This window comes from Notechis scutatus, chromosome 7 (assembly GCF_049901735.1).
Source record: "Notechis scutatus isolate UNSWTSFEM ecotype Mainland chromosome 7, rNotScu1.2, whole genome shotgun sequence".
Classification (NCBI taxonomy): domain Eukaryota; kingdom Metazoa; phylum Chordata; class Lepidosauria; order Squamata; family Elapidae; genus Notechis; species Notechis scutatus.
In genome coordinates this window covers 5,619,670-5,642,832 of record NC_142015.1, presented here as the reverse complement: position 1 = coordinate 5,642,832, position 23,163 = coordinate 5,619,670, and the positions used below count along the sequence as shown (strand labels likewise).

Sequence of the window (23,163 nt, the reverse complement as noted above, 5' to 3'; positions counted from 1 at the left end):
AAGATGGCGGCGCCCAAGCTTTGCGGCCCGGTAAAAAATGATCCACGGACCGGTACTGGTCCGGGGACCCCTGGACTAGGTGACTTTGGGCCAGTCCGTCTCCCTCCCTCCCTTCCTCCCTCTCTCTCTCCCCACCCCACCTCACGGTTACATATAAATAACAGTGGGATAAAAATCTAAGTAAATTATATGTATGTATGTATGTATGTATGTATGTATGGTATTCAGCTTTGTTCGGGTATTTTCCCACGTCATTATAGTTGTGCTTTTAAAGTTGTAGCAACGTTTCGGCAGAATCTCATCTGCCATCATCAGGCTTAACTTCCAGCTTCTCATAGGTTTTGGTCTGGCTGTTTATTTCCTCCCCATAGAGGTCTGATATTTGTTTTCTTAAGTTTTCACGGGTACTTACATGTATGGTATTCAGCTTTGTTCGGGTATTTTCCCACGTCATTATAGTTGTGCTTTTAAAGTTGTAGCAACGTTTCGGCAGAATCTCATCTGCCATCATCAGGCTTCTGTATTGTGTTTGTCTGTGAGTCAGAGTTTCACAGCCGTTTCAGTTTTAAATTTGGTGCTAGCCTACTGCTGTGCCAGAATGGTTTTTTCTTCATCCTGATTGGTTGGGAGTCTTGGTCTGTGTTTACTGGTCTTGGAGTTTGCTGTGTTCTGCTTGATTGGTGTTTCTAATATCTTCTGTCTGTTTTGTGGCTTTTTTTGTGTCTTGATTGGCTGGCAACTCACAGACGAACACAATACAGAAGCCTGATGATGGCAGATGAGATTCTGCCGAAACGTTGCTACAACTTTAAAAGCACAACTATAATGACGTGGGAAAATACCCGAACAAAGCTGAATACCATACATATACATATACATATACATATACATATACATATACATATACATATACATATACACACACACACACACACACACACACACACACACACACACACACACACATATATATATATATATATATATATATATATATATATATATATATATATATATATATATATATATATATATATATATATATATATATATAAAGGTGAAATACCACTCACTCATCATCACAAAATCTCCAGAACTGTAAAGTCTATAAACTTGAAATTTGGCACGTATGTTCCTCTTGGCTTTTAAGTGCTCACTAAGAAAGGATTTTTGAAAATGACCATCAGAGCATTAGTATTTTGTATGTTATTATTAACACACTCTGATGCTAAGGAGCTCTACTCCCCCTCCCCACCTGAAAAGAAATCTCTTCCAAATGCAAAACACAAGCAGAGGAGAGGAGTTTCAGTTTCAGTTTCACAGCAGCCAGCAGTTACAGAACAGTTGAGCTAAGACACATCCAGGCTCCTTGCTCACAGACTGTTTCAGTTTCCAAACAGCCCTCAACTCTCTCACTCACTGACAGGATGCTAGCCAGATGAATACCGATGGATGCTGGTCGGCAGAGGCACAATTTTTTCCCCTTATTTTCCTCCCAAAAAAACTAAGCCCGACCACATAGTTTCGTAGTGAAGCACAGGTATAGACCTAATATAAAATAAAAAGTTGGTTCAATGGGCCTAGTACTCATATTACAATCATAGTAATAATTCTTAGCAAGCCAACCAGCCAATCCCAAGAGTTCAGCTTGTTCTGTAACTTTTATCCCCAACTAAAATCCTTGTGAAAGCCCACAAGTAATGGGGGCGGGGGGACACCGACACTGTTCTGAATATGGATGGTGCATTCAGCTGCCCTTCACTGAAACACGCAGCAGTTGGTTGGAGCTTCTTGGATGAAAAAGAACAACCATCTGGAAATATTGCACCCAAATTCTTCTCGATTGCTCGGCTCATGCTCAGATGCATATCTGAGTCCCGAGGTTAAAAATCAGGATCCGGAGCAACACACTGCAGAACTCATCCCAAAGCCAATTCCCAAGAGCAACCTGGAGAGAATTGCAGCAGGAAAATACTAATCATCTGGAAATGCCTGAAAATAGTGATGACTCGAAAAGGGAGAACGTGTTTCCAAAAATGGAGAACCTAAAAAAGAACTTGTATTTGTTTCTTCTTTGCAATTGTGGGAGAGTCCTGAATGAACCTTGGCTCTACCTTGATAAGGCTTAATTTGCATGCCTGGAGACACTCTGGTGGTTCCAAATTCCCACATTTACCGCCCTTATCTTCTCAACATCTTGCCCCACTGAAAGGTTTTGAAGCTGAAAATTGTTTGCTCTGATTTTTGGAAAGCTTTCGTTGTGCTTGGGTAGGGGTTGGAGTAGATGACCCAAAAGGTCCCTTCCAACTCTGTTAATCTGTTAAGGCTGAAAAGAGTAATCTCTCTCTCTCTCTCTGTCTTTCTCTTTCTCTTTCTCTTTTTTTCTCTCTCTCTAAGCCAAACATAGCTAGTAAAAATTTGGACTTATTTAGCATCACCTAGCGGTAGCACAAACAATTTTTTTTTAAAATGTTTAAGCAATTGGTCAATTACCTGAAAGAACTAAGAATAAATGAAAAACCAACCAAGCAAACAACTGCTGGTTGCATTGAGGAAATATTCTATGAATAATTCATGTTAATGTTGCTTTAACCCAATCATCGCTATTTGGATAACATTGTGAACTATGAAATAACTACTGTTTTATTGGCTAGCCAATTGCAACTCACAAAAGTTTATGCCTTTTAATAAAACGGACGAATAAGAAGGTGCACCAGACCCCCGATTTGGAACTGTTAATAGACTAACATAACTCTTCTAGACTACCCAGGTTGGCTAGGCATACACAAGATGTTTAGCTATGAAAAAACTAGCCAAAGTTAACATTAACCTTAATTTAGAGTGTGCGAATGCAGCCAATATTTTCTCCTTCCACATAGAAGACTTTCTGCCTAAAATGATATGGTATCCATTTTATTATTTCTTCAAGTTATGTTGTATTTGGAAATTAGGTAGTACTTGACTTATAACTGTTCTTTTCGTGACTTTTTAAAGTTATAAGAGCTCTGAAAAGAGTGACTTATGGCCATTTTTTCACACTTAACACCCGCTGCAGCATCTCCATGCTCACATGATCCAAATTAGGACGCTTGGCAACCGGCATGTATTTATGAAAGCGCAGTCACTTAACAACTGTGGCAAGAAAGGTCATGAAATAGGACAAAACTCCCTTAACAACTGTCTTCCTCAGCGACAGAAATTTTGGGCTCAGTTGTGGGTCATAAGTCAAGGACTACCTGTATAGGCAGCCATTAACAATTTCTTAATTCTAGACTAACATGAATGTATATTGTTATTTCTTTTTTTTACTTTACTTTTTAAAACTTTAAAAACTTTTAAAAACTTTTAAAAACTTTTAAAAACTTTTAAAAACTTTTAAAAACTTTTTAAAACTTTTTAAAACTTTAAATTCAGTTTTTGAACAGATATCTTGTAATTTTCAACTATAAAATCTGCATGGTGAAATGATGGTTCCTGCAAATATAGCATCTAATTGGCGGCTGAGGGCAGCCCTGGGGATGAGATAATTCCTTCACAGGACTTAAGGGAAAGGGCATGTGGCCCAGGGCAGGTTTTATGTCACAAGCAGCCTTATCTTCCACTATTTTTCTTAGTCCCACAGAATAGCTACTTCATGGTATATTGTCCTCAAGCATTAATCTGTCTAATCAAATGCCAAGGAACCCCAAGACTTCCGTATTTCCTAACATCTGGGAAAACCACATTTTGACAGGAAAGAGGTGATTTTTGCCCGAGGTTTAGCCTTCCCTCAACCTCAGATTGTGAAGTGGAGAACACAGTTTGGAATTGGCAGCTTCATTGCAACCATTCATTAATAAAATGTTGTTTAATACTGCAGGTGACTAAATGAGCATGTGTATTGTGAGTGAGCTTGTATGGCATTCTTCACATTCTTCAATTATGTGATTAAATTCTTTTCAAAGCAAACATCCTCAGGTCACCTACTGAGAATTAAAGACTGACTTCCAAGTAAAAAAACACCCAAATATTTTTATAGCACATCACATGTCATACAGCCACATCCTGATTTCAAGCTTCCCACATGCATGGGGTCTGTTTATCCTAGAATGCTTCAATTAGATAGTTTTTTATTATTATTCTAATGGATAAACTGTATCTAAAGAATTTCAAAGAGTAAATCTACCATCCAGTGAAAATCTTATGTTTGTGAAAGCCTTGGAAAAGCCTCCATAGTCTATGCACTTCTGTGACTTTGTGGCTGTTGAGAGAAGCTGTAGAAATGCCATATTAATTTTTTCCCCTGAACAGTTTTTTTATAATATATATTCCGTAATACTCTTTTTAGTGCATACAGTTTGATATCGAATGTGGGTAATTGTGACAGTTCACATTCTAAGCTAGTATTTCTTAAAATATGGTCCAAAGATCCCTGGGGGTTTTGCAAGACCTTCAGGGGCCTGCAAAAATCAAAAATATTTGTCATATATTGAATAGATTTGCATTTTACAAACATGTTCACTTTTCTCATTTTTTGTTAAAAAATATTTTTTTTTCATGAAAAATATGCTAATAGCTGGTGTGTTTAATATTGTTGTTTTTTACACGAGGACCCAGATTGTTGGGGGCAATATGCTAATTCTGTAAACCATGTAAAGCCTTGTATATGTCTGAGTGCTATTGGTATGAGAGTCAATATTCTTATGAATGCATGTTTTAATTTTGAATATTGATAGAAATGATCCGTACAGACAAAAGCTCTTTTGGGGTCCTCCATTATTTCTAAAAGTGGGCATTTAAGTAAGACTATTCTAAGCATTCTGAATGAGTGCTGGTGGTTGAATGAAGTCCACAAATGGATCCATTAATCTGTTTATAACCCGCTTTCTGGCTTTATTCAAACCCCTAATGAAGCTGAACATATTGCTCTTTCGGAGGTACATCCCATTAAATGTAATAAAACATAAGATGCAAAAAGAATGTTAGCAGGGTGGGGAGTTATTGCATTTACTCTTTGTATATTGGATTTTTTTTAAAAAAAATTGTAAGTTGCCTAGGGTCACTGAAAGTGTAAATTGTCTAATAAATTCTCTAAATAAGTAAATAAACACAACTATTAGATCCGTGTAGGAGATTGGGTGTAGGGGACTGCACTAGACGCGTGCTTTGAAACGTAAAGTCAATCCTTTTTTTAAAAAAAATGACGTCATTTTGCTCCCACTTTCGTATCCTTCCTCCAAACGGGATATAACACCCTCTCCATCATTCAATGCAACGTAAGCGCAAGCATCCGCCCGCGACAAAGATGGCCGGTTTCCCTGCCGGCTTTCCCTCTGTCGGAGGGGCGGGGCGAAGAAGCCATGCCCGCGACATACATGGCGGACGACCCCCGCCCCCCTTCGCGAGAACGTGTAAAACGACGTGGGAGTGTAGGCTAAGATGGCGGTTGAACGGCGCGCGCATGCGCCCTGAGAGGAGTTGGGGCGGAATAACGTGAACGGGCCGAGGAGGTGGAAGACGTCCTTCGGTCGGCCGAGAGAGGAGACCAGGTGACGGGGGCGCTTTCCGTAAGGGCGACGTGAACGGGAAGGGGGAGACAGTGCCGAAGCTTTTGCGGATGGCCCGCAATGCGGGGAGGGGTGTGGGGGGGTTCGACTGGCATTCCTGGTGCTTCTCCTGGTGGCCTCCACTCCTTTCTTTAGCTCAGAAGAGGACCCTGGACCTTCCCGGCGCGTGTGGTGACGGGTCCCATTCTCCACAGCGCCCTTCTTGAGGGGTGGGACCATTGCACCCCACTTCCACTGGTACCCTGGGGGGGGGGGGTTGGGGACAATGGGATCTTTAGTCCCTGGTAAAGACCACAGGACTGATGGAAATGTGTGGGGAAGGGCGTTGGCTCCACACCTGGGAATGGTGCCAGCCCAGCTCGGGGGTGGGTGGGTGGGTGGGCTGCCTCCTGTTCCACAACTACAAACCCCATCATCCACAGCCCACATGGGGTACCTACCCCTCGGAAAGGTGCATGTGGAGAATGGAGACCCATCGTCCTACACATCCGTGGTTGGCAACGGAGAAGTTTTGTCTTGTTTGAAGGGTGTTTTTTTCTTTTTTCCCAGCCAACTCTTCTTCTTCTCTTCGGCAGGTCCTGCAAGATGTCCGAAGGAACGTCCAGTGGCGATCCGGAGAGTGCCCGGCCCTCAGTTGCTGCTGCTCGAGGGTTAATAGGGAGAAGGACTCCCGTGCCAATCTCGGCAGGCCGCCTGCCCTCCATCCGCTCCCGAGATCTGACCCTTGGTGGGGTCAAAAAGGCAAGGGTCCCTTGCTAAGGAAGTATCTTGCAGCAGCATTTTTAATTCCTAGTTAGTCCAGTTAGTTAGTTTGTTTGGTATGGTGGTGAACACGCCAAGCCAAGAAACAGAGACCGTGAGTTCTAGTCTTGCTTAGGCACAAACCCAGCTGGATCATCTTGGGCCAGCCCCTCTCTCTCAGTCTTAGGAAAGAGGCCGTGGCAAAACTGCCAAGAAAATTACATGGACCGGCAATTGCCAGGAGTTGACACCCAAAAGCACACATTCACACAATAGGACTAATTAAGGCTGGACTTACTGTGCCTCCTTAGAAATTGTACAGGTTACAATTCACTTGTTTAGCGACCATTCAGAATTACAACAGCACTGGAAAAAGTGACACACACACACACACACACACACACGGTGTGGACTTTTTTTCACATTTGCAACTGTTGCAGCATCCCCATGGTCACATGACCAAAATTTGGGTGCTGGTTTGCATTCATGGAGTTAGAACATTGAATTAGAAGACTATTGAGAGGTGGACAGCTCAGCAGTTCAAAACCGGAGAGCTAGCCGTGTGATGGGATGAGCTCCTGTCAATTTGTCCCAACGTGGGCCCACCTGGCAGTTCGAAAGTATGCATACTAGGGACATGGAAGAAGCTTTCTCAAGCATCCCCTGGAAGATGGTGGTGTCACCAGCTAGTCCATTCAACCCAGAAGTGCCTTGGTAGGCGCTTCTGACATAAAATGGTAGTAGCAACAGTTATTTTGGACTCAATTGTGGTGATAAGTCAAGGGCTACCTATATAGACTCAGGATAGGGGTGGCAATTGTGGGAGCTGCATAGAACATTGGGGGTTAAAGGGTGCAGTGCATGGAACAGTGTTGAAAAGTAAGTAGGGCTAAATCACATAGGCAAACAAACCAAGGTTTTCTCCCCTTTCTTCCCTCCCCGGTTGGAGGTAGAATTTTAAGACTCTCATCTAACCATTGCAAACTTGAGGCTGCACTATAACGTTCGTGTTTTTCGTTCGAAATGGTAAACAATGTGTTGATATGGTTTTTTTTTTCAGAAGTTTAAAAGTGCATGGATTGTATGTGCACTAAATCTTCTTTGAGATATGAGCTTCTTATGTTTTCTATATTTTCCAAGCTTATTTCTGAAGTTGAAAACAGTTCCAGTCCCTCCCGTTTTGCTCTTTTTACTGCATGTTTTGTCCCCAGTAGAGGTGAAGTATTGCCTGTGTGGAACTCTTCTAATGTTTTGGTTCTTCTGCGGAATCATCAGTTGAGACATCATTTCTGCATCATTCCTTGTTCCAGGCCTCATGTGACATGAGAGTTGATGAGTTACTTAGCTCAGAGAGACAATTGTCACCAAATCTCCATTCAGTAAAATACTAGCATATTAAAACCTAACATGCTGACTTTTAATTGCAAGATAAGGCCACTTCTTTTCAAGAAAAGCAGGATCTCTTTATTTCTAAATATTTGGCACAGATGCTTATCTGCATGAGCATAGATTGCTCTAGTTGGCAAAACCACTTTTGGTCATTATTAAGGTAAAAGAGCCGTGAGCCGTGAGGAATACTAAATCATGAGAGATGGGAGATTGCTGACCTTGGAGTTTTAATTCATTAAATGTTGATCTCGTTCAGTTTGGTAGCAGCGATATCTATTAACTTTTAAAAAATCAGAAACAGGCTATTCTCTGGATTCTAAATGTTCCTTTTGTTGCTTTGAATTGGTTATGCAATAACCAAGCTATCTGGTGGATTGTGAAGTGGTTGGTTATGTCAAGGGTATTTGACTCTATATGTAAACACCACATTTTTGTGATATGGAGTAGTCAGTTTTACTTGAGGTCTTCTGATGCTGGTATTCAAATATTTCGAGATATTGGCATTTGTTTTGGAAAGAGAACAAAGAGAACACGTCAGTTTTGATTAAGCTGAAGGCATACCTTGAAGCCAAGAGCTTAGGACTGTAATGATAAGGAATACAAAATATTTGTGGCTCCTAAACATTGAAACATTTTTTAAAAAAATATTTTTATTGTGCATTTTCCCCTAACATTAAAAGAAGTATCTTCTCCAAGCAATGCAACTTGTGAAGAATGCTAAACATATTCTCTTCCCAAGAATCTTAAGTATATTTATGTATCTTATTGTTGTGTCTAGTGTCACATCAAAATGAGATGGGTAGCTGTATAAATCAAATCAAATATTGGAATTTCAATTTTAGCACACTCTGTACTCTGAAGTATGTCACAAGCAAAACATTGTGCCTAATTATGCTTGTTCTCTTGTCTCCTTTTTTTTTTTTTTTTTAGAAAACCTTTGCCCCTAACATTATTAGCAGGAAAATCAAAGAAGAGTAAGTTCCCTTTCAATGCTATTTTCATGGAATGTATTAATATAAATGAACTGCTTGATTATCAATAAATGATCATTTAGAACAGGGTCCCCAACCACCGGTCCGCGGACCGTACGTCCAGCGGAACAACTCCTACCGGGCTGCAGCTTGCTGGCGCCACCATCTTTTTTTCTTGAAAAAGTGCTTCCGGTGAGCTTTTCCGGTAGAAAGCTCACCGGAAGCACGTTTTCATCAAAAAAGATGGCGGCGTAGCGCTTTCCGGTGAGCTTTCCCGGTAGAAAGCTCACCGGAAGCACTTTTCATCAAAAAGATGGCGGCGCCCAGCTGATGCCGGTACCGGGCCGCGGTGCCCAGCTGATGCCGGTACCGGGCCGCGGCGTCAAAAGGTTGGGGATCACTGATTTAGAAGATCTGTCTAAATGGGAGATTTCAGCCTTAGCCTAAAGTTATCCTATGAACGCATGTTCAGGTTTATAATGCTTGTTAGATCTCAGCTACTCTAAAGCCTTCCCTTGTGTACCACTTCCTGAGATGCTATATTTTAACATTATTTGGACTGTTAATGAAACCTATACCTTTGCACTATTTGGGCAATTTCTTAAGTTGTTAGTTGGAGAAAAATTAGTAGTTTAAAATCTTTAAAATCTTACTGCCCTTACCAAAGCATAGTTCCTGCACTGTGCTTATCTGCTGTCTTATTTAATCTCTTTGGATAATATAGTTGTAGCTTTTTATGCGTGGATTGGGTGGGGGGTAGGTACTGTAGTGTGTTTCTCATTTGCCCAAGAAATCAGTTGTTAATAAGCAGTTAAAACTACGTGGTGATATTGTGGAAAGTTACAGACCTTTAGAATGCTTGAGTCTTTTTTCAGAAGTTTCAGAAGTTGTTTTTGTTGATCTTTTCATATATATAGTTTCTTTCTTTTTCCTTTCCTTATTCCACCCCTCTCCCCCTCAGTCACATGCAACTTTCAGCTATCTATTCCCAACCATTCTCCCTGCTCTCTGACCCCTCTTTATTAGCAGAACACATATAAACCTTTTGGTCACAACCTCCATCTTCAGTATGAAATTCTGTCATGGGAAGCCCTATCCTTTGTTCTTCTTGCATGTCTGAAAGAGGTTCAGCCACGAAGTCCTTATAAAGCTACTGATGAAAAGGGCCTTCTGAATATTTTGGAACCTTTAAGTCGGGGATCCCCAAACTTGGCAACTTTTAAGCTTTGTGCACTTTAACTCCCAGAATTCTATGCAATGCTTGGCTGGAGAATTTTGAGAGTTGAAGTTCACAAGTCTTAAAAGTTGCCAAGTTTTGAGACCTCTGCTTTAAGTCCTCAAGACAGAGATCTGCAGCTCTCATCGAGCAATTGAATACTTCTGCTCTGTTTTTTGTTTTTTTCCCTCCCCTCTCTTTAGGCCCAAGGAGGACCTTTCTGTCACAAAAGAGAAGAAGGACCGTGATCGAGATCGACAGAGGGAAAGTCATGGACGAAGCAGAGGGAGGCCCGAAGTTATTCAGTCGCACTCCATCTTCGAGCAAGGCCCAGCAGAAATGATGAGGAAGAAAGGTTTGGAAATGATTAAGTTGGGGCATTCCAGAGGAGGGCAACTGTTTGGGCTTTTTAATGTTCACTGTGAACTCAATCAAGCTTTCCCCGAGACTCTTAGCCCGCTGGTTCCCACCCATTCAGCCATTACGGTACTGCAGGGTGGATCACGGTAGACTTGTGAAATAGGATGGGATAAATTAGTAAAATTGGAGTGTGTTGTAGCTGAGCTTTTAAGTAAGCTGTGATAAAGTACTTAGTGCATCCTGAGGGTTGGTGTAGAAATCCTCATCATCCAAACTGGTTGGGCAAGTCCATCAGAGAAGGCAGTTTTTCAGTGTGGGGTATTTGGAGTGAAGTGGACAAGATTCTGACATCAACTCTTGACACCTATAGATTGGATTCCTATTTTTCTGGTTGGTAAAAACTGCCAGAATGTAACAAGGAGCCGGGTTAGGCTTGGTACTTAATTCGTCCTTGGGTGAATGGGTGTTGCTCCTCTACCCAAAAATTCTTGGTCAAACCTTAGAAAACGGTTAATCTTAGAAAACGGTTAATCTGTTTCCAGTGTGTTGCATGAACAGAGCAGTTCCATTGATCATAAATTAATCACAGTGTTCTCCAGAATCCTCTTTTTCCTTATTCCTTCTCCTTGACTTTTCTTCTCTTTCCTTGTTTGCATAAACATGGATGTTTCCGCTGATCATTCTAATAAAGCCTTTTTTGGCTTATTTTTAATGAAACGTCTAGCGTTGGTGACTTGGCCATCCAGGGTCTTCTCGGCCAGCCACCATAAATTTGCATTATGAGACGTGCCATTTGCAGGGATGCTGTTCTTGCTTTCTGTGCAGGTACCTGGGATAAGTCTGTGGATATGTCTGATTTTGGCCCATCTCACATCATCAACATAAAGAAAGAGAAGAGGGAGACGGATGAAGAGACCAAGAAGATCTTGCGCATGTTGGAGAAAGATGATGTGAGTTTGAGGGTGGCTACCATCCATCAACACCCGAAATAATACGGACTTTATCTTATATTAGGACTCAACTTCTAAGGCATTGGTGGGCACTATTGCTAGCTGGAGTTAAGGGTGTTTATCTTAAATATATGTTCTTTAAAATAAGAATGTTTCAGTTCATTGTAATCTGATTTTAACACAAAATTTGTGGTTTTTACACAAGATGACATTTTTCTGTTAATTTTTTTCCCCACCTATAGTTCTTTCTCTATTCCTTTGCGATCTCAGCTTTAAGAATGAAGGGCAGGTTTAGGAAGTTTGTGCCTGTGGAAACATTTATCCACATATTGATACATTGCCAGTTGTTGATGAAATACAGGCTAAACTCTGAGTAAGAGATAACCATGTGCACTTCCTTCGTTTACATAGCATGATATTCCCAGAACAAATGAACTGTTAGGGCTTGAAGTAGAAACGTGCAAATTGTTTAGTCTCAGAACAGTTTTGAGCGCAACATGTCATGAAGTGTTTTACTCTTCGTTGCAAAATAGACCGGTTTGAGCTTTTTGGCAAAATGTTTCAAACAAAGCTTTCTCAAGTTCAGAACATTGTTTTGCATTTACATTTGAGAGATTTTTTGCAAAGCTTTGTGCTTGGAGCAGCATATGCAGCTTGAAGTAAGGGAGCTATTCCCTCAGCAAAGTAAGAACTGCATTTCTCACCTGACATTGGATCACAAACTACCTCAACCCTCTTTATTGGTTGGTTGCGTTATTCATTCAATTCAGAGGCTGAGAGATTCCAGACAACTGGCCAGCTTACGTTAAAAAAGTAGGAACGGTTTTTAAAAATCACATATCCTCATTGTCCAAAAAAACAGACTCGTGGGATAGGATGTGAAATAGTCTCCAGGAACGGTTCTCTTCTTTTAACTGCCGTTTTCTCTCTCGTTCTTTGGTCCCAGTTCCTGGATGACCCAGGCTTGAAAAACGACATTCGAAACAAGCCAGTCCAGCTGCCTCTGGCACATTCTGGTTGGCTTTTCAAGGAAGAAGGGGATGATCAAGAGGACAGCAAGCTGTTGAATGCCAGCCATAAAGAGGAGGAGCTGGAGACAGGCTTACCTTCGGTAAAAGGTAGGTGGCTCACCTTGACCTGGAACAGATGAGCGAACGGATAAAGTGGGCATTTGTGCAGCCCTGAAGTTGTACGAGGAACCTGTTCCCTCTTAATTTCTTGCAAGAAGAGAAGAATTGGGGAGTGTACGATGGCAGGGGGTCACTAAAGGGACATTTAGTCATTTGGTGGTCTTCAGAAGCAGCCCCGTAGCTGCTTTAGAAAATGGGATAAATATATGTTACTCATATCTACAACTGGTTAAATAGAAACAAAATGTAAAATATGAAATGGTTATATGAATGTTTTTGGAATAAATATAAGACTTATTGTGTAATAGGGAAAGAATACCATGTGGAACCCGATTGGGGGTGGAGGGGAAGAAATATATGCATATAAAATAGTATATAATACTATAATATAATAATACTGTATATTATAATATAATATATAATAGTAAATAGGAGATTATTGTTGTTAATAAAGGAGGTATTAACTAAAAACGGCTATATTGATCCTAGTTTTTTTTTATTTGTTATATATTGGGTTTAAGAGAGTAAAATGGGGAGAATACATAAAATAAAAATAGGTGGCAAGATTGAATTGACAATAAAGGGGATAAATATTGGATAATCTCCTCTCTCTCTCTTTCTCTTTCTCTTTCTCTCTCTCTCTCTCTTCCCCTCCCCCAGTGAAAGAGGAACACGATGAAGAGGAGACGGCGTGTGCCCAGGCTCCAGCGCCCACCAAAGCCCCTCCTCCCTTCCCTCAGGATGTCTCCCTGGCGGAACTGCTGCCCAGGTTGAGTCTCTCCAAGGAGGAAGAGTTGCTCTTCCTGCAGCTGCCAGATACTCTCCCGGGACAGCCGCCCACACAGGACACTAAGCCGCTGAAAACAGAAGTGCAGAACGAGGATGGGCAGATGATGGTGATAAAACAGGAGAAGACCCAGGTATGAGTGTCCTGCTGGAACAAGCAGCGGGAATCTGCAGGCGCTACTGCAGGGGGTCTCCAGCCTTGGCCACTTGAAGACTTGTGGACTTCTGGGAGTTGAAGTCTGCCAGGCTTCCGGTTGCTAAGGTTGGAGACCCCCCTGGACTAACTAGGAATTAAAAATTCTGCTGCAAGGTATTTCCTTAGCAAGAGACCCTTGCCTTTTTGATCCCACCAGGGGCCAGGAGTTTCTTTGAAAAGGGTGAGGGGGGCAGCCTGTCAAGCCTGAAATTTGACTTATGTGTAACCATTTTATTTAGCTTTTTTACATATTCTTTTTTCTTCCGTTCTCTTTGCTGGTATTAGGAGGGAAGGGTTTCGGACTTGCCACATTCCTAAGGTGGGAATTCCTAAAGCTATGCTGGCTGGGGAATTCTGGGAGTTGGAAGTCCACAAGTCTTCCAAGTTGCCAAGGTTGGAGACCCCTGTGCTACTGCAATGCGCATGGTGTTTGTGGCTGCAAATGGAGATCTGGAAGTCTGCCAGATAGAAGCCAGGATGTTGACATTTCTGTAGAAAAAGACCAGTGGTCTAACTGTTGGTTATATATATTGATTTGGGATGGCAATGCTTGAACCAAGACGTTTTCCCAGAGTTGGGTTTTTATCGGCATAAAGGTAAAGGTTCCCCTCCTCGCGCATACATGCTACTCATTTCCGGCTCTGGGGGTGGTGGTGGTGCTCATCTGCGTTACAAAGCCGAAGAAGAGCCAGCGCTGCCTGAAGACGTCTCCGTGGTCATGTGGCGGTAGGACTCAACGCCTTTGAAGGCGCATGGAACGCTGTTCCCTTCCCACCAAAGGGGTCCCTATTTTTCTACGTGCATTTTTTAAACATGCTTTCAAAGTGCTCGGTTGGCAGAAGCTGGGACAAGTAACGGGAGCTCACTCCATTACGCGACGCTAGGGATTCGAAGCGCCGACCTTTCTGATCGACAAGCTCAGCGTCTTAGCCACTGAGCCCCTTTATGCTTCATTGGCATAATTGTCCTATACTTCGTGGAAGGTGAAGAAGCTTCCAAAAATAACGATTTTGGCTGTTTTGCTTCTATAGCAGGGGCGTCAAACTGATTTCTTTGAGGGCCGGATCAGCATTATAGTTCTCCTCTGCTGGGTGGGTGGGGGCAGAAGGGACAGGTGCCCCTTGCAGCACCCTGCCGGCCAAAACGGGGCACAGGTTTTTGGCTGCCCTCATTTTGGCCCCCAGAGGCACTGCAGACTGGTCCTTTGCTATTTCCAGGCCGGCCCCAAGGGCCAGTTTTGAGCACCCCGCAGGTAGGATCCGGCCCTCGAGCCTTGAGTTGGACACCCTTGTTCTATAGACACCTTTGCATTCAGCTCCAGGCACCAGAAAACAAGGTTGCCATGACGTTTTAAGGGAGAGCAGAGAGGGAGTTTGCAAACGCTCTCACCTTGATTTCTCCCCAGCTCCTAAACTTGCCCACTTCTGCTTCCCCAGGAGACCCAGGAAGCGGAGAATACCTGCACCCTGGGCGACCTCTCCGAGGGGCAAGTGGGGAAGTTGCTGGTCCGCAAGTCAGGAAAGGTGCAACTTGTTCTCGGCCAGGTGACCCTCGACGTAACCATGGGAACGCCCTGCTCCTTTCTTCAGGTACGCCTTGCTCTTGTGGGACGTGGCCTCCCTTCGCAGGCCATTTCAAGCACAAAGTGGCCGGAGGCGGCGCAACCTGGGAATAGCAGTTGCAAGAAACGGGCAGCTAGAAAAGGGGCCGGAGTGACCCCCTCGTCCCAAACGCTGCCGTCAAACCGCTGTTGAGATGATTTGGAAATGTTCGTGTTCTTAGGGTGGGGGTCTAGGCTTAGGGACTTAATAGCCATTAAGACTGATGGGAGACCCAAAGGTGCTTTTTTCAGGAGGCAACTGGACTCTCTTGTTTTTTTTTCTTTGAAGACATTTCGCTTCTCATCCAAGGAGCTTCTTCAGCTCTAAGGCTGGATGGTGGGGAATGGAAGGGATTTATACTCCTTGCAGACCGCTGGTCATTTGCATCCTTTTAGAGGGTCGTTGAGGCCACTTGGAGATTTATCTGTGTCCTCAGGGTCACCTGAGTGGTGCTAATGGTTCCTGTAGTCTGCAATTTTTGGGAAATTATACTTCCACACGATTCAAAGGGTGCTCATCCCAAAGAGCATAGCTAAAGGTTTATGGAGGTACCCGGTCATCTAGGTCATGGCTGTCTCAAAAGAATATCCTAGAACTCTAGCATAGACTTTTGACTGATGGGAGAATACATTGTATTGTCAAAGCATATCATTAGACTGTCAGAGTTGGAAGGGACCTTGCAGGTCATCTAGTCCAACCCCCCTACACCATTTCTGACTGGTGGCAGTCCAGTCTCTCCCTGAAAGCCTCCAGTGATGAAGCTCCCACAACTTCTGTGGGCAACTTCTGTTCCACCGGGTTGATTGTTCTCACTGTCAGAAAATTTCTTCTTATTTCCAGGTTGAATCTCTCCTTGGTCAGTTTCCATCCATTATCTTAACGGATATACCCAGTTTGGTCCCCTGCTCTTCCAACTGGCACTAGATAGCCCTGACTTTCTCCGCAGGTTTTCCACAAAGCATCTCTTTAAGTCAGTGGTGTCTAACCTTGGCAACTTTTAAGACCGGTGGACAGAGCATAGCTGGCTGGAGAATTCTGGGAGTTGAAGTCCACAGGTCTTAAAGTTGCCAAGTTTGGGGGCCTCTGGTCTAGGTTAAGAAATATTTAAGTCTTACTGGTACAGGAAAGGAGTGAGTAGTTAAGCAAGTATTCTTCTTGTGTGCTTTTTTAAAAAATACCCTGATATTATCAGTCCCGATCTTTCAGCATAGAGCAAGATTTTGTTTTTGTTTTTTCCTTGTTTGGCTCCAGCCTCGTTTAAATGACTGGGAATTGTTTGCATTTCTTCTACAGGGGGGGAATTCAGCAGGTAGAGCACCTGGCTGAGACCATCTAATGAGTGGCTTATGCTGACACTCAAAAATCTGTTTCCCAAAATCTGTTTGCTTCCTCAAACCTGCAAAGATTCCTTGATTAGGTCTTGTTGGCTTGCTTTACTTTTTTGGAGGGAAAAAGGGGGCTTTGGACTAATTGTCCTTTTCTCTTGGTCTCGCAAAGGAACTGGTGTCAGTCAGCATTGGGGACAATCGGAGTGGTGAGATGATCGTCTTGGGCCACGTGAAGCACAAGCTCGTTTGTGCTCCCGATTTCGAATCCTTGCTGGCCTACAAGCATCGATAAGAGCCGCTGCAAAGCCCCTCGCCAGGGTAGCTGGTGGTTCTGCCTAAACAAGAGTGATTTGGGCTCTCCAAAAGTGCCTGTTCCTGAGCTGACGAAGACGGAAACGTCGCCAGAAAAAGACTCTGCTAGAAGAGATGGGCAAACATTCATGGGAACGAGCCCGATGGACATCTTAACTGTCGGAGATTATCTGGAGCTCTAGAATCTCTGAAGGTAGGGGAAAGGGTTCGAAGCCAAGGGCTTGCTGCGTCCTTCCTCCCAGTTCCACACAGGATATATGACTTGCCCCCTTGTAATGACTTTGAATGACTTAATTGCGCACACTACCCGGGTGATATTTATCCCAAAGGCAGGTTGGAAAGGTGTGAGCCTTGGAGCCAAGGTTAAAGCTGTTTCGCCGCTCTTCCCTGCAGATGCTGGAGAAGATGTCACCATTCCGAGCATCTGTAGGAGATCGGGACAGTGGTGCCCTTTTATGTTTTGCCTTCTTGGATCTTAACTACCACACAACACCAGTAGGGGGAAAAAAAAGGGGGTGATGGTGTGAGAGGTTTGGGAAAACACATGAGATTAGACTGTGTCTTCTGCAGTGAGATCCCCCCATATATCTCTTGTTGTCCAGACCAGGGGTCTCCAACCCTGCAAACTTTTAAGCCTGGAGGACTTCAACTCCCAGAATTCCCCAGCCAGCAAAGCTGGCTTAAAGTTGCCAAGGTTGGAGAGCCCTGGTCCAGACCATCTGGTGAAGTTTTTTTTTTCTTAAGGCTACTTTCATCCTATCTCTGAATAGCCAGGGGGAAAATAATTATCTAGGTGACAAGCTCTGCCATGTCTCGTATTTATAACGCTATGTGTGATAAAAGCAGCAGCAGGAGGCTTCTTTTATAAATGGAGAAGGCAAAGAGGAAGGGTCTCGTGCTTTTAACCTGGCTTTCGTTCCCTCTGCTGGAAGCAGCCAAGCATCGCTGGATCCGTGGTCCTAAGCGAAAGATTCCTGCAGTGGCAGGGGGGACAGGAAGTCATGGATGGCAGTTCCCTTTGTTTCTGAACCAGGAATCAGTTTTGTCATCAGAAAAGCATATTCAGGCCATTATAGCCCAAATCTCTCTCCCCACACTTCCCTCTGTCTCCCTCCCTCCCTCCCTCTCTCTCACACAAATGCCTATTAAATTCAATGGTCTGCTTTAAAACTATTCTTTCTCACTCTGCCTTGGACTCAGGCGTGATGGCAAGAAAGTTGTGATTTGCTTAACTTTGTTCTCTTATCACGCTTTCCTAAAGAGGACAATTAACTGTTTAAATATTTTTAGAGAGCAGCAATTAAAGTATTCATGCTCCTTGGGCTTTTGTTCCTTAACAGCAATTGGGAAATCATAAAGCTGAGCATGCTGATGACTACAAAGATGACTTCTCGGTTAAGTCTTTTTTTGTTTCTCAACTGGGTACCTTTATTTGATCACCTTGGTTAACCAAATTGGAGAGAGCAACAAGTTCTGTGGTCAAGTTGTTGGCATTTATTTATCACCTGTATATCTATAAATAAAAACAGACACTAGAAGGATTCTGTGTGTACAGTCCAAGGAATTTGAATAGGTTTGCACTTTAAAGCTACGAGGTAAGGAAACGGGAAAGACATTTTCACCTCACCTGTCAGTGGACACCCAGGCAGGACAGTAAGATTTGACATAAGCACCTGGGAAACCAGGAGATACAAGCAGTTCAAAGGAGTATAAAGGTTTATTGCAAGCTTAAGCTCTCCATAACATACTGGCCAACTAATGGTCAATGGAAAAGAGCGGGAGATAAGAATTCAAGCTGGGCTGGACTTAGATCTCTTGTGGACATGCAGGAACTCATAACTTATGATGCATTTGACTCCTCCCTCAGTCTCAGCCAGGTTACCACCTACAATATTCCTTATAAAGAGGACAACATAAAACAGCATGTTAACCATGTGCATATATTAATTAATTGAAAATGACAGTGAACGTGGGGCTCAGTACAAAAGCAGCTTTTGGACGATGGAGCCACAGATATTTTGTGATAATTAGGGGGGGGAAGGAGATAAGTGGAGAAGAAAAAAATGTAGATAAGGAGCAGGAACTGTAAGAATCAAACGGTGCCTGTCCCTTCTAGCTGCTTATAAAAAAAAAAAAAACCTTTATTATATGGACATTTTTCTTCTCTATCTTTCAGAATGATTTTTTTTTTAAATCAACAAATGTTTCATTTAATTTGATTACAGAAGGCAATATTAACACAATAGACCACCATGAAACAGAAAAGGCATTGGAATCTAACAAATCTGGAGCAAACCAAACTGCTTTAATGGAAACCACACTTTGCAATTAATTCAGCAATTATGGCTTAGAGAGAAACCAATGTCCTTTACAGGGTTCCTCTACACCTCTGCTGATATTTTCATTGATATTTGGCAATCAGAACTTTGTCCATGTTTCCTTGAGCGAAGAGCCTTCAAAGGGCAGTGAACAGGGACTGCTCTTTATTATAAGCCAAGGAGAAAAGATCCGGTAAAGTAAGAGCCTTCTTGCCAGCATAGTGGTAGAATTAAGCTATTTCCCCTTACAAAGGCCCATTTATTTCCATTTTAAATTTCCCATCAGCAATAAGCCTTAGCGGATATCCAGAGTAGAAGTAAACAAATTACAAAGCGAGATAGAAGTAAACAAATTGCAAAGCGAGATTATAGGCTGCAAAATAACAGTGTTTTGGGGGGAATCTCTTTATAAATGTTTTCAGAAAGCCTATTAATCAAACAGCTGGCAGCATCAGAAATAGAAAACGAAGCAGTCAGGAATGGATCTGAAAAGTGTTTGTGTACTGTACATGAGTAGGACTAGAAGATCTGTTGAGTAAATCCAGGGTGGCTTCTAGGAAACAAGACCGCTGAGGATGACAGGTGAGCGGATTTGAGACGTTCTTGGAAAGACTCAAATGTGATCCAGTCATTGGTCAGACCTTCCAGAGAGCTAGTGTTGCCCCCAGGAGCTGTAGATGGAAGCTTATTCCGAAGTACTCATTCAAAGATGAAGTTCAAGATTATCAGATCCGAAACATCAGTCCCACTGGACTTGGACAATTCTTAGAAGTGACCAGGATCCACTTCTCCTGCACGCTCTTCAACAGGACGGAAAGAAAAATGTCGTCATCCTTTGCAAGCTGGACTAATAAAAGAGAAGCCCGTAGCTGACATGATGGTAGAAGCTTGTTGCGTATTTATTGGCGTAAATGCTCTTCGATGTACTTTGCTATCTGGAAAGCTTTCAGATTCAGTGTCCCTCCCTGAATTCCCTGCATCCCAATGAGGATTAGGCAGACCGGATTAACCAAGACCACAGCGATGGCATGGGTGCAGTTGTCCTTCTTGTCCCCATGGTAGACCTTGGTTCGGAGGTCCATGGTATGCTGTTGGGCGTCGGTATACAGATTGTCTCGTATGACCAAGCATTTGTGGCCACCCAGAGTCAAACCCTGAGTGAGGAGTATGTTTCTGTTCCTACCAAGGAGAGCTTGGATTTCTGGTTTGGTCATTCTGGACAAGATGCCGCCTTGGTGGGCCCTTAAGACCTGCTGTTGTGTTATAGAGATAACTGCAGCATCGCAGCACAGCCCATCTCTCATGAAATTGTTGAGACACCCTTGCCAAGATGGCATTTGGTGATTCGGGGAGTGTTGCATTTAAAGGCAGCTTGTGTAACTACTTTGGAAAAACCCAGGTCTTATTTTTAGAGTAGGCCAATTTTGCTCTTCTGGAACCTGAAGGTTGGTTGGTTGGATGGTTGGTTGGTTGGTTGGTTGGTTGAAAACCTTATTTTCTCTTTTGTCACTCAATATACCTGACCCTAAGATGAAGAAATATTTGAGGCTAAAACAAGATAATGGCTGCTTACTGTATCTACTTCCATGCACTGTTGGTGGACATATCCCAAAAATAACTTGCAATCAAGTTTTAGGACCCAAAACCCCTCAGCAGGCACTTGATCTTTCCCAGGGTTGTCTTGGATACAACTGTTTAGCGTTCTTTCACAGGCCGCAAGCTGTTCGTTCTAGAACCCTGACAGCACTACCTGCGTGTCCTGTGATATCACAATGCATGTTTTCCTGGAGGAAAGGGTGCATATCCCATCATACTTTTAACTAACAATCATAGTTTTTGTTTGTGTCTGCATCTGATAGTGTATGAGTTACAGAATTCTTTCGAATCAGAAGACAGGCTCGATACCGGTTTCCTCAAAATACAATTCACGGGTATTGGAATCGTGATTATTGCGGCTCCCACATCAAGGCTACGAAGTTCCCAATTGCCTATTAATTGCTAGTGTTGAGATTTTAAACTGAAGTTGATTTATTGTTCAATTTTTTTTATTTAATATAGGCCATCCAGAGTTGCATTCTTCAAGATGGGTGACCCCATAAGTTTCATAAATAAATAAATATTTGGGCGGGCAGGCATTTCTAAAAGATTTTTTTTCTGGACCAAGTTCTACCCTGCAGCATGTTACAACCACAAGTTCCCCAGCCAGTTTCTTAATCTAGAATCTAGGATTGCTTCTACGATGGTCCCGAAAGGGCTTTTTCAGGAGGCAACTGGACTTTCTTGTTTTTTTTTTTCTCTGAAGATGTTTTGCTTCTTATCCAAGAAGCTTCTTCAGCTCTGACAAGATGGTGGGAAATGGAAGCATTTATATTCCTTGCTGGCAGCTGGTCATTTGCATCCTTTTAGAGGGTAGTTGAAGCACTTGGAGGTTTATCTGTGTCCTCAGGGTCACCTGAGTGGTACAAATGGTTCCTGTAGTCTGCTATTTTTTTCTTTGGAAATCCATTCCCCACACCATTCCATGGCTGTTCATCCCAAATTGTATAGCTAAAAGTCTATGGAGATTTCTCAGTCATCCAGGTCATCGTTGTCCCAAAGATGCTTTTGCAACTGGAGGAAACTGGACTTGCTGTTTTTTTTTTCTTTTGAAAACATTTCATATCTCATCCAAGAAGCTTCTTCAAAGAAAAAAATAAGAAAGTCCAGTTGCCTCTAGAAAAAGCATCTTTGGGACAAAATGACCAGGATGACTGAAAATCTCCACAGACTTCTGTGATAGTGTGTAGTTCCAGCTTCCTATTTCAGTGGCTCAGCGGGAAGATTTTGGTGGTTTTAACAGAGTTTGGGCTTAAGCCCCCAAAGGAACTGCGCCTTCTCATCTTGAAGCCCTAAGGTAAGATTTGCAAGCACATATATTCTGCAGAAACCTGGTATTTGGCAGACTGAATTTTAGGCAAGAAAGGCAATAGGTGCTGTAAGGCAGGGGCCTCCAACACTTGTGGATTTTAACTCCCAGAGTTCCTCAGTCAGCTCTGGGAGTTGAAGTCCACAAATCTTAAATTTGCCAAGGTTGGATACCCCTTGTGATGACCCAGGCGTGGCACAAAGGCAACACAGTTACATAAGTAAGAAAAGTCGCTTTAATACCTCCAACTTTGCCCCCAATGTCCAGTTACTTTCGGCTGGAGAAAAAACTCTCCCAAAAACAGTCTTTAAGTGGAGGAAATTCAGTCCGAAAACAAAGTACATCTAAACTAAATAAATATCCATGCAAACCATGCTGCAGCAATTAACTGGACAGGGCAGGAAAAGGAATTGCAGACTTGAAAGACCAGCAAAACACACACACAGTTGGGAAAGACGCCAGGAACCCAGATAAGCCTAGACCATAAGAGATAACTCACGATTTTCTTCCAACAAGTTGCTGTGCACAGCTTTCCTTTTTAAACACTGTGTTCCCAGCTGCAGCTAATGAAGGGAATCAGGGCCCTTTCCTCCCCTGTAAGCCATGCAATTCACGTTGCTCCCTTCTCCGTTCCTCTTTGCATACCCTAGGATGAAGAGAGGGTGGGCCTGGCTCTTCCTCTGAATTCCCTCTGCCTTGCTCTTACCTCTCCCCTGCTCTGCCCAGCTGGACTGCCCTTCCCCAGTTTCTTCCACAGCCACTGGAGCCACACTCCCACTCCCTGTCAGCTGCTTGGCCTCCCCCTTGGAATCAGATTCCAACAGGGAGATGACACTCCTGCTGTAAGGAAATCTTTCCCCAAACATTTAGGCCGGACTCCATTTACAACATCCAAAGCCCTCTGAAAACAAGATGGCAGCAAACAGCAAACAATGAAGCTGAAACTCAGAACTTAGGAACAGAAGGGGAATACTTGAGGAAGTTAGTATCATCCTTGTATCCACAAGTTCTCATTTTCTCCTACTTGAGAACAAATAAGTTACCCGCCCCTCCACTTAACCTCTTTTCTGAGCTCTCCCAGAGCCATCTCTGACCACCCTTTAAACAAATGTTTCACATGATTTCCTGCATTTTGAAGTGGAAAAATCTTTAAATACTCCATTGTAAGATGTACTCTCCAAATAAATAAATAAAGAAACAAAGAAACAAACAAATAAATAAATAAAAATTAAATAAATAAATAAACTTGGGCTATGTTAAATTCTGTTTCTGGCTGGGGGGGAAAACAGAAACGGTGATTGGAACATTTAACTGAGGCTTAGTGGACTCTCCAAAACTTAAGAGGCATTCTCTAAGAAAAACTAAGATTAATTGAAATTATTATCCTTGTACACATACACAAGCACACGCAAAG

At 42.8% G+C, this 23,163-nt stretch overlaps 1 protein-coding gene across 2 annotated transcripts; it reads left to right on the top strand.

Moving 5' to 3' along the window:
- The first annotated feature begins 5,410 nt into the window (after positions 1 to 5,410).
- On the top strand, positions 5,411 to 18,064 carry POLR3D (RNA polymerase III subunit D). 2 transcript variants are annotated; one of them, XM_026681147.2, is made up of 9 exons: positions 5,411 to 5,528; positions 6,122 to 6,287; positions 8,607 to 8,650; positions 10,067 to 10,218; positions 11,049 to 11,173; positions 12,120 to 12,291; positions 12,964 to 13,223; positions 14,722 to 14,874; positions 16,384 to 18,064. In XM_026681147.2, the coding sequence occupies exons 2-9, from the start codon at positions 6,132 to 6,134 to the stop codon at positions 16,504 to 16,506; spliced, it is 1,185 nt and encodes a 394-aa protein (XP_026536932.1). In that variant the 5' UTR covers positions 5,411 to 5,528; positions 6,122 to 6,131; the 3' UTR covers positions 16,507 to 18,064. The 2 variants fall into 2 exon arrangements, with proteins under 2 accessions (XP_026536932.1, XP_026536930.1); XM_026681145.2 differs by having other exon boundaries at positions 5,411 to 5,546.
- The last annotated feature ends 5,099 nt before the right edge of the window (positions 18,065 to 23,163 follow it).

Excerpts from the sequence above, each read along its gene's own strand:
- POLR3D (XM_026681147.2), top strand. The coding sequence starts at position 6,132 with ATGTCCGAAGGAACGTCCAGTGGCGATCCGGAGAGTGCCCGGCCCTCA. Across the intron at positions 8,651-10,066 it reads AGCAGGAAAATCAAAGAAGA|GCCCAAGGAGGACCTTTCTG; the intron begins GTAAGTTCCCTT and ends CCCTCTCTTTAG. Across the intron at positions 11,174-12,119 it reads GCATGTTGGAGAAAGATGAT|TTCCTGGATGACCCAGGCTT; the intron begins GTGAGTTTGAGG and ends CTTTGGTCCCAG.